This window comes from Lytechinus variegatus, chromosome 11 (genome assembly GCF_018143015.1).
Source record: "Lytechinus variegatus isolate NC3 chromosome 11, Lvar_3.0, whole genome shotgun sequence".
Lineage (NCBI taxonomy): Eukaryota > Metazoa > Echinodermata > Echinoidea > Temnopleuroida > Toxopneustidae > Lytechinus > Lytechinus variegatus.
The window spans coordinates 29,351,243-29,363,264 of NC_054750.1; the positions used below are offsets into that span (position 1 = coordinate 29,351,243).

Consider the following 12,022-nt stretch of genomic DNA (forward strand, 5'->3'; position numbering starts at 1 on the left):
TCATGAGAATAATTGAAAAATAGCTGTCAAAAACTGGTTAGATTCCTTGTTGTTGCATGATAACAGATTTCTTTTTTCTTTCAAACATAGTATTACATGAAAATAATCATGAAGAAGAATTTCATTTATTCATCCTGGTGCTGGTAGTCATTCCAAGTGGACGCTCCTTTTGGTTTCCATTGAAGACAAACCTTGGTGTTCTTAAGAAATATCTTGGTCGAGACGCCATCCTTTTTTCTCATGTCATATGCAACCTTTGCGAGATGACCGCGTCTGGCCTTGAGGGCAGGGGGGAGGTCGGTGCGGATCGAGATGCGTTTTGGAGTAGGACTACCAGGCATGGGTTGCGCGTTGACTCGTGGTCGTCGATCTCTATTTTCGAAGGCTGATAGAACTTTATTTCGGTCGGTCATATACACAAATTTGACTATTATTGGGTTTGGGCGCTGTAGGTTGAAAGCTTGCGTCATGATTTGCGCGTCGGAGAAGGCGATGAACGTTGACAAACGCCATGTTGGCCGCTTCGTCTGCGTCTATTCCTAGGTCAACGATGCACTTGCGGATGACTTGAAATACATTCTCGTTAGGATCCTCATGTAGACCATAGAAGAGCAAGTTGGAACGGCGGTTGTAGATCTCCATCGAAGTGAGCTGATTTTGTAGGTCAGCAATACGAGATTCAAGGTTGGCAGTAATTTTCGGGATAATGTCCTCGATCTCTTCGACTTTTCCAGAATTAAACTCAACAGCTCCTTCAATATCACTCACTTTGGTTTTTATAGCTGCAATATCACCTGTAAGATAGTCCAGCTTTTCAAAGACCCTTGCAAACGAAGTTTCCATGTTTTTGTTCACGTCCATAAGTGAAAGCGATCTGTCCGATGTAGCTGTGAGCTGTTCGTTGCGTGTTACCGAAGACTCAATAGCACTGGGGCCAGAGGCGTGGCTTCGCTCATTGGTCTTAGGGTTCGATTGCGAGCGTAAGTCGCGAGGCATTTTACCTTGTGTTGTTCACTCTAAATGTTATCAAAAAACATGAAATGAATACAAGGTATCCTTCCAAAAATAGGTCCAGTGTATACTATAATCCCAAAGCAAAGTTCGTAGACTGTAATAATCCGGAAAAATGACGACAGTGTGGGTGAAATTAGAGGTAAAATAGAGCAAATCAGCCCGGAGCTGTCTGAGTAGTTGTTCACACAACGGTGTCCATGTAGCAAAACGTAATACATGTTCCAAGTATTACGTTTATTACGTTTTCCCCTTAATCCATCGCATTATTACATTGAAATGAAAAAACGAGAGTTTTCGTTCTTTTCTTCATAATCCGGTCATTCTGATGTAACTTTGTTGGCATTTACATCAGTATTGGTATCACATGAGCACAATAACATAACATATACAAAAATAATATATAACGAAACAACGATACAATATTGAAATACAAACAATATATCAACAGAGTATTATACTCATTCAACAAAATGATAACTTAGAGGAATGCAGGAGACCGCCATCGTGAGCGAAATAAGGTTAATAATGAAGGTGGCCTTGTTAGATGGTGCATACATGTTTCCTTTCAAACCAAGACAGTGGGTACCACTCCTGCAACCCAGTCATTACAAGTTCCAGGGTCTATAGCTTTGAAGAATCAATCATATCAGGTAACTTGAATATAATGAATTATTCATATTACACTAAATATGCTAAATGGACATTAGACCAAGAGTGAATTAGACCAAACGGTCAGGAGACCATAATGACAATTACACTATAAGTGATAAGTACTGGTTACTGAACCAAATTACATTTAGAATAAGGGTATAGCTAGAATTGTCCATATGATTGGCAAAATAGCCCAAGTAAATAATAAAGAAAGTGGCATGTAGACGAAGTGAATGTCAGACTATCTGGAAATTGGACGAAGTGGAAATTAGACCATTTTTGTTAGACCAACTGGAAATCAGACTAAATGGTTTTGCCAAACTTGTCATTAGCAATATTCAAGTGCAGATAATGGATAATAGACGAACTGGTTGTAGAAGAAGTTGGTTTAGATCATGCAAATTGGACCAACTGAGAATTATACAATGTGGTAAAGGACCAAAAGATATTTCCCCGATGATGTGATGTTTAAAGTTTCATCAAATTGATTCAACTAACCATTTTAAGCCTACTCCACTTATTTTCATTTTTTTAAGCACTGAAGTTCTGCTCTCATATTTCTTCATTTCTTTTCCATTTTGTTTTCATATCATTCGTGTTGTTTCCCTTTTCTTGTTCTTTGGGGTTTTTTTTGTTCCTTTGCTGTTCTATTTCCTGCTTCCTATGACTATTGTACAATAATTACTTAGAGGTGTCCACTCACTGCCAAATTGATTTTGATCATTTTAGTGGACCCCTTCATTTTCCAGATCTTTATAAAGTATATGATGATTTGTTTTTAAATAATACTTCGTTTTCCTAACGGGAAAATATCATATATTGTACTAGACAGCTGGCAGCCGTCTGTTTCGAGGATTTTTTTTTGCATTTCTTAATCTGTGCTTTCTCCTCGGGAGCCAACGGAGTTCAGCGGAACGACCAACATAACATAGACCGAACTTTTTGGTCTAATATTGTACCTACCTCAACTAATACTGTTTGTATAGGTTTCATTTGCAAATGTTCTTGTAATTATTTTCACCCATATCATTTTTTCTGTTGAAAATGATATAAACCAAAACCATTCAAAAAAATTGAACGTTCTTCTGCTTGTCAACTGCAGAAGTTTTTCACGGATATATTATCAGTCAATAGCAGTTGCCGTGGTTGAAGGGCGGCGTCAATGAGGGGGGGGGGAGGGCGAACAAGCATGAATTCATATTTTCACAGTTGAATCCCACTACTTAAAGGTGAAGTCCACCTCAGAAAAATGTTGATTTGAGTCAATAGAGAAAAATCAGACAAGCTCAAAGCTGAAAATTTCATCAAAATCGGATGTAAAATAAGAAAGTTATGAAATTTCAAAGTTTCGCTTATTTCCAACAAAATAGTTATATGAACGAGCCAGTTACATCCAAATGAGAGAGTCGATGATGTCACTCACTCACTATTTCTTTTGATTTTATTGTTTGAATTATACAATATTTCAATTTTTACGAATTTGACGATTAGGACCTCATTGCCTGAAGCACAAAATGTTAAAATAATGGAATTCCACGTGCCCAGGGAGGAATGAAACTTCATTTCACATGACAGTAAAAAGAAAATAAAAATATTTCATATTTCATATAACAAAATAAAAAAGAAATAGTGACTGAGTGATGTCATGAACTGCCTCATTTGGATGTAACTGGCTCGTTCATATAACTATTTTGTTGAAAATAAGCGAAACTTTAAAATGCCTTATTCTTATTTTACATCCGATTTTGATGAAATTTTCAGTGTTTGCTTGTTGAATTTTTCTCTTTTTATTCAAATCAAGTTTTTGTTGGGGTGGACTTGTCCTTTAAACCCCTTTAATTTATACTATTCTTCCACTTTTCTTACCTTTCTTTTTTTCACCCTTTTTCCTACCTTTCTTTAGTACTTGAAAAAAAAATCAGAGGGTGCTCCATGGATCTATCCGCGGAGGATTATTCAATTATTACTTGGGGTGCTGAGCATTGTCACAGCACTCATAACAATAGATAATCCTCTGTGGATAGGACAATGTGGTACTCCCTCCCCTCCCCCCCCCCCCCCCCCGTTGCACTGTCCCTTTCTCAGTAAATCCTAACCTAGGATTTTATTATAGTTCTTATCAGTGGTTAAAAAAGTGATGTAAATACGCAGCGATGTTGATATATATCTTTTTAATACTCATGGTTGTAATTGTGAAAGTACTCAAGCCTAATTCGATAATTAATCATTTAGTAATGATGATTGTGAACATCGCTTTGTTTATCACTCTCTGTTAATTGTCATTTCATGTTGCTAAGGCACCAAACAACAGAGGGGAAAATCACCAGGACTTGGGGAGCAGAAACATATCGGTACTAATTAGATATATCTTCATACGATAGTTAAAAAAAATTCATTACAATATACACACCACAACGAATGATTTCTTTCCCCTGTCACTCGCCATTACACGCTTGTCACAGAAGACGCGTCGTATGGTGGGGTGAGCAGAAAATGTGAGAAGCATGGGCCTATCTACATGTGGGCAATTCAATTACATTAAGTTTCAAATGACATACCTGAAAAAAAAAATCATTTTATTTTATTCAAAATCATAATTCAATAAAGGTTTCCCCAACAGTATAATGAACAGGGGTGTCGAATTCACGTTTCGGACGTTTTTTCTGGGGAGAGGGGGAGGTGTGAGCAAAAGTTGAAAGTGCTAAAAGTTTAATCATATTTTTGCCATTCTTAAAGGTTACATATTGCTTTTCAATGTTCTTTAAAACAACATATTTGCATTTCACAATTGATTTTTTTAAAGTAAGTTGTCATTTTTTATGCTTGCACACCTCCTCCCCCCCCAAAAAAAAATAAATAAATAAATAAAATAAAATAAAAATTAAAACTAAAAAATAAATGAATAAATAAAAATACAATTAAAAATCGTAATAAAATAATGATTATAATTATATAAAAAGAGTTTAAAAGTCTTAACTCACATGGGAATCTGCACACCCTGTGTCCCGGTGGGATCCCGAGTTTGCTCTTCCTTCTTGGGCAGGCAGCTTCCTCAGCAGTGTAAGGAATGATCTTAGGAATCTTCTGCACCATGCTACCATTGGGATGGAGTTCCTTCTTACATTCATGGAACATTGGTATGGTGTAGTTGAGTCCTAGTCCGTCTGAACAACAGGAGGCGGGATTCTCTATCTCACTTGAGGAGACCAAACAGGCTTGGAAAAATATAAACAACCAATAAAATATCACTTGTATTGGTAAAAAGCAGAAAATGGGTGGCAATGGCGACATTTAACTACAGGTATGTTAATAAAGGTGTAATAATGCAAGAAAATGTATCACATTCAAATGGTATTTAAAACTTATGACATTTTAACAATTTGGTATAGTAATGGAGGGACCACTGGCATATTGACCTAAAAAAATATGGATGTCGGTTACGTTCATACGAGGAAGTGTAGAGACCTAGCATAAAAATGCCATTATTTTACAAATGAATGGGCTCTGAGGGCCATCGAAAATTCATCTCCCGCTAGCAGTTAACCATGTTAACATGGACTAAAATCTATAACAAATGTCGCAGAACAAATTTGAAAGTTGCGTGATGAATATGCATGAAATCACAATTTGATAGTTTATTTCTTTATTTATTTCTTTTAATATGGTAACAGAGAAACGTGGGTTTGGGGCTGCGCTGTCGGATTGTAGTTTGCAGTATATAATGATAATTTCAATTCAGGTGAATTCATTTATACTATATACAGGGGCCACACGGAGCGAAATCGGAAGCGGGTATGAAAATAAATGAAACCATATGATGGTCATTTACACTCTTGTTAAAGGATGATAAAAAAGTATGGCCCCGGACTCTCCGTTCCGCGGCCCCTGTAGTATTCCCCGTGCGAACATTAGGTTCAGATGGTAGATTTCAATAAGATAATTTGGCATTGTTAAATTTACGTTAAGCTTATAATTGGTTTACACATGTTAAAATGAATATTGATTAGCGCGCTTACTGGAAAGAATACAGTGCCCTACATTGTGAGTAACAGTGTGAAATAAACTTTACTGAGCATTAAGGTGATGGTCGACCATGTGAACACGCTTTAAAACGACACACCGTCGAGGTGTCCACATGCGAAAATATATTTACACTGTTAAGGTTGTGCATTTTATAGTGTGTAAAGTGTGAATATTTTCACTTTGTCCACTATGTGTACACACTGTGTAACACTGTGTTCATGTGCCCGCGCCACAGGCTGGAGGGGGGGGTAAACTTAAGTGAAAAAAACAACAATCCAAATGAGAAAAATAATGAATTCAGTGGTTGGTTGGTACAACAAATTAAAATGTTATTTCATGACAGCAAAAAATAATAGAAAGACTTTGATATCAATAGGGAGGAAGAGAGAGAAAGCGAGGGGGAGAGAAGCACGAACGACGGAGAAGAGAGTGAAATACAGAAAATAAAGCAACAAAAAAAAGAATAAAAATCATTAATCATGATGAAAACTACATGAATATTCTGTATAAGACACAGATACATTATCTTGCTATAAGATTTAACACAATTATTATTAGAGTTTATGCGACTTTCGGGTCGCAGAATGTTTTTTTTTTATAATCTAAAATTTGTAATCAATCACTTTGAAATACCCTCGACTCTTGCATTCTAATTTAATTTTCTAAATTGCTTTCCATTATCTCTATTCAGAGGATATATTTGAAGAGTGGTACTTCGTATTTTTACAGCTAAACACAATTCAGTTTATTAAGGTTGATACAGCAGCGGTAGGGAGGTGTTAGCCAAATTGTCTTTAGATATTTTCATTTTAATCTACTTTTTTTAAATTTTTTTTACGAGAAGAGATGCAGTGAAACTCCTGACGCCCTCGTATTCCGATAATGAGCTTTTACATCAAGGCTTGAAATCGAATACATTATATTATTTGTTCTGATTATTTGTTACATGACTACGCTTTTCTGTTGTCATTTTAAAACAAGTAGGTGAAGGCGGGGTAAGTTGAGCCACCACCCCCAGGCCGATAATGAATGAGTCAGACATTGTGGTGGTGTCATGTGTTGATGACCCATAGCATAACCCTTAACCCAACCACCTTGTTTCCAACTTTGAAACAAAAAGTGCTTTTTTAGAGGGAAAAATATAAATTTCAGCCAAAAAAGTAAAAAAAGGTGTAAAATAGATAAGTGCTTTTTTTACCCACACACGTCTTTAAATATATTATAGAAATAAGAACAATATTGTTAGTCCAGGTATGGATTCCCATTGTTGTCATAGTCTTTTACATGGTGAATGCTTAACAAATGTGTGGATGTGAAAATATCGCAATAAGTTGGACTGGGGTAATTTAAGCAAAATCAACATGGGGAAAGTTGAGCCATGGCAATTCTATGGTGATGTATAATAAAATATTCAAAAAATGTAAAAAGCCATTATTATGCAGGCAAAAGGAGCAAATTAACATGAAAGTTCTTTTACTTTTGGATGTTAGTGTTTATAGAGAATTAGAAAGTGAAAAGACTTTAAATGAAAAATTGATATCCTTGTTCTTCCCGCATACATTTTGTACATAGTTTTTGCGGCTCAACTTACCCCAGACGGTGGCACAACTTACCCCACAGATGGGGCAAGTTGAGCCATTTGACATCGTTTTTTCAAAGGTCACGATTCAGTGTGGGATTTGAAAGTTATCTATACTTAGGTGAAAAGGATTTCCCAAGAATCAAACTTATAGGCAAGGTACTTATTTCGACAATATTACTAGTCATATCAATTCTAACATGCAAAATGCAAAAAGTGCCACAACTTACCCCGCCTTCCCCTTCTATTTTTCATTTACCCAAATTCATCTCATGCTGCAAAACATTCTTATGGAAGAGATTATTTCAAATGTTTTTGTTTTGATTTACTTGATTTGATTCTCATAATCGGGTTAATTTCATGTTTAGTTTCATTAACGTTATCATTATCATGGTCATTATCATTATCATCGTCATTTCTTTTTTTTATTTTTATCATCATCATAACACTAGCATGTACATTCCCAGGAGTAGTATATTATTACTGTCTTTATTATCATCACTTTACCGTTATCATTCTGTTTATTATCAGTATCATTATCAATATATTAGTAAAATTGTTTTGGCTATCACAATCTGCATGCAGCCCCTCAGAAGTCCACCTATTTTCGTCTGCAAGGATTTTTATTTTAATGATGTAACAATATAGTCCAGTCAATATGGGTATAGACCCACTACTAATTGCAACACGGGATATTCAACTGCGATGCTTTCCAGGAAGGTCACCTTAACATACAAAATGTCGCCAAAAAATCCAAGCAGTGGAAATATATGAAATTTGTATATTGTGCAAATTAGCCATAAGAAGTTTGAAAAATAAGGAAAATAGTCCAAAGATTACAGATTAAGTCTCCAAAACAATTTAATTTGAGCGAAAACCCTTGATAAATAAACATATTCAATGTTTTTAAAAAAAATGTCAACAAATCTATTTCATTTTCATATTATGCAAATATAATCATCCTTCTATGGAGAAATTCCAAGATATTGTGATTTTTCTTACTGACTGCTTGAAAACATTTCATTAATGTGGAAATTCGTGTGCTTCTATCCCTACAATTAGGCAATTCTATCCAGAATAGCACTTTCTAAAATGCCTAATCACATCCTCTGATCTTGAAAACGTAAATAATATACTGAATATTTAAGCGTTTGAGAAATTCCCGGTTTTTACCCACAGACAAGGATAATTTGCATAAAATTCATAGTTCAAGTATTTGAATGTCTTAGGACTTCAAAATTGGTGTTTGGGAGGATTTTGCTATATGAAAATTTAAATTGATCATTTATATTCAATTATCGAAGAACATATTACCAGTATCTTTCCTTGATTTTGAATTATATTAGGATCAATTTGCATGCTTAGTGAAGGCAGCATATTAAGTTGAACACTGAAGTGAAATGTTTTCACTTCAGTCAATGAGAGAAAAATGAGAATTTCTTGTCGTTTTCCATTTAGGGATACTTATTTGCATAATATGCAAATGAGGCAGATTTGCTTGCTTTTTATCAAATACATTGAACTTATTTGTTCTTCATGAACGTTTGTTCAAATTGCAGTGCTTTGGACCCCTAATTTGTAATTTGTGGATTATTTTACTAATTTTAATGGCTAATTTGCAAAATATGCAAATTGATTTTCAGGAATTAGAATTAATTATCATGCTTTGTGACAGTAGCATGTAAATGTAAGAAAAATCACAATATCTTGAATTTTTTTCCATATAAGGATGCTTATTGTGCAAATGAGGTAGATTTCTTTGCACATTTGATTAAAAGCATTGAATTCATGTATTCATCATGAACTTTCCTTGAAATAATATTGTTTGGACACTTAAATTGTTTATATTTTGAGGACTATTTTCCATTTCTTTCTAACTTTTTATGGCTAATTTGGCTAATATGCAAATTTGATAAATTTCCACTGCTTGGATATTTAGGGACTTTTAGTAAGTTGTTTAGGCGACCTTCTTGGGAAGCATTGTGGTGGGCTATCCTGTGTTGCAATTAGTAGTGGGTCTAACCCTATATTGACTGGACCATGTTGTTTCATCATTAAAATCAAAATCCATTACAAAAGATGTTCAGTGTAGCTTTGGGACTAGGATCGCATCTTGAGTGGCCTAAGGTACTCCTCTTGGCCCAATGAATTTTAGGGTCTCTTGGTATGCTGTTCAGGCGACCTACTGTTATGTGATGATAAGACATATCTCACATATTCAATATTATATCTATACATAATCAATACTAAATCAATACCTCTACAGGAAGTATACCAGCTCCAACTTTCATTAGAAAGTATTAATTACTCATTCTTCTTCCAGCTAAACTTCTGACGCACACACATTTTATGGGTTTCTTATTCACTAGAGTCTAGACCAGACCAATATAAAAGGGGTTCACTTCTGAACCAAAATCAGATGGTTACAGATTACTTCAGAGATTGTTACATTGGTTAGAGGTGACTTTACAGATTGTTCCAGAATACAGACAGCTACTGAAGAGTTTATATTTTATACTGCAGAGTACAGTCACCATCAGACTTACTCATGTTCCTGTATTATTTGTCATCATCATCACCTTAGCTATCATCTTCAATAAATGTATATATGAACTGTACAGGCTTTGTATTGACTCCTTCATTTAAGTCTGGTTGAAAGTTATAGTGCAATCGATCCAGACCCCAACACAACACTACCTGGAAAGCATTGTGGTGAAATATCACGTGTGGCCATTATATGGGTCTAATCCTATATTGACTGGACTATATTGTTACATCATTAATATCGAAAACCATAATATGCAAATGATGTAGATTTATTTTTGCACATTTTATTAAAAACAGTGAATTCAGTTATTAATCATGTATTTCCTTCAAATCAAATTGTTTGGACACTTAATTTTTGATTGTTTCAATTATTTCCCTTTTTAAACACTTTTATGCCTAATTTGCATAATATGAAATGTCATAAATTTCCACTGCTTGGATTTTGGGCGACTTTAGTATGCTGTTATTGGTGGGTTACCCCCTATTCTGGCTAGTTGACCGAACTGTTATTAAATATTACAATTATCAGATCTCAACTTACCCATGCATGTAAATGTCAGCAAAACAAGGATGAAACCTCGTTGAAGAAAGTTGGGCTTTCCAATCTGTGTTAAACAATGAAAAGAATGAGAATTGAATAGTTTGAAATAGTAAAGTAGTGAATCGTGTTCCCTCCTCACCCCTGACAAAAAATAATAATCTGGAAATGTTATTCCCCCCCTACTCTCGCGCTCCCTCTCTCCCCCTCTCCCTCTCTGTTCGTCTGTCTGCCGGTCTCTCTCTCTCTCTCTCTGTTCTTATCTCTTCTATAGACCCGCCCCTCCCATTGAAACATTGACTATGAGAATGATGGATATACTATGTTTGTTTATTGAAATGTCGATTATAAATGTTTCTTCACAAAATAAAATAAAAGAAAACTAGGATACTTTCCATCTTATGTTTTGTACAAAGATTCTAACTTAAGAGATTGGAAGAAAAATAATTTAAAAAATCAAAAGCAATAGGAATATAGTCTTAAAGGTCAAGTCTACCCAAGAAAAAAAATGTTGATTGAAGCAATAGAAAAATGAAACAAGCATAGTGCTGAACAATAAAAGACGTGTTAAATTTGGGTTACTTTTCACAAAATATTTGTTCTCACAACTCAGTGATAAACAAATAAGAGAGAGAGATGACGATATCCCTCACTTATTATTTCACTGTTTGAATTTCACAACATCTCAATTTTTACAGATTTGGGAATAATGACCAACCTAACTGAATCATAAAATGTTAAAACATTGGTAATTCATGGGCATACAGATGGGGGAGGGGGATTGAGGGGCTCTTGCCTCCCCCACCCAACCACCCCCCCCCCCCCACAAAAAAAAAAACACGTCACGACCAAGAAAAAAAAAGGAAAGGGATAAAGGTGAAATATCAAATTATTTTCTGAATATCATGGCAAAATCTATCATAAACTTTGAGTTTTGTAATTAAAAAATGTCGAAATTTTTGCTCGCTCGCAACTTCTTACACTCTAAAAAAATGAAGTGCTAATTCAGCTCTTAAAGAGCGTGTATAGTGACTGCACTTCGGAGTGCTGATTTGTCTAGTTCAAATTTGAACGAGAAAAATCAGCACTCGAAGTGCAGTCACTATACACGCTCTTTAAGAGCTGAATTAGCACTTCATTTTTTAGCGTGTAGTAATTTTAAGCGATACGTATTATCTAGTTCCCTCCAAATGTTTACTTCATTACACCCAATGTGGTAATTCCACATGTTCAGAGAGAAATAAAACTTTTTTTTTCATATGACAATAAGGAGAACATTGAAATTCATATTTCATAATATCAACAAAAAATAGTGAGTGGGTAATGTCATAAGTCCTCTCATTTGCATACCGATCACTAGGATAGGCATACATGGATAGCCGTTTGTGAAATTTAACGGAACTTTAAACAGCTATATTTTTTACATCGAACTTTGATGAGATTTTCAGTGCTATGGTTGTTAGATTTTGTCTCTTTTCATTCAAATCAACTTTTTGTTTGAGTGGATTTATCTTTTTATATTGACCGAGTATAAATTTATTATCAGAATACTGAACAAACCAAATGCCGGCTTTAGAGACGTTCCAGGAAAGTCTTGACAGTCACAAAATTAAAAGATAAATCTATTTGACCATTTGGTTCATTAAACCATAACACCACTGTTCTTATCA

The 12,022-nt window shown here is 34.9% G+C and overlaps 1 protein-coding gene across 1 annotated transcript in view; it reads right to left on the bottom strand.

Moving 5' to 3' along the window:
• Positions 1 to 12,022, bottom strand: part of LOC121423517 — a 33,679-nt gene that overhangs the window by 20,526 nt on the left and 1,131 nt on the right. The window contains exons 2-3 of the mRNA XM_041618868.1: positions 10,356 to 10,419; positions 4,647 to 4,880 (exon numbers count right to left, since the gene is read on the bottom strand). Coding sequence (XP_041474802.1) covers positions 4,647 to 4,880; positions 10,356 to 10,419 — 298 coding nt within the window. The remainder of the gene's footprint in view (positions 1 to 4,646; positions 4,881 to 10,355; positions 10,420 to 12,022) is intronic.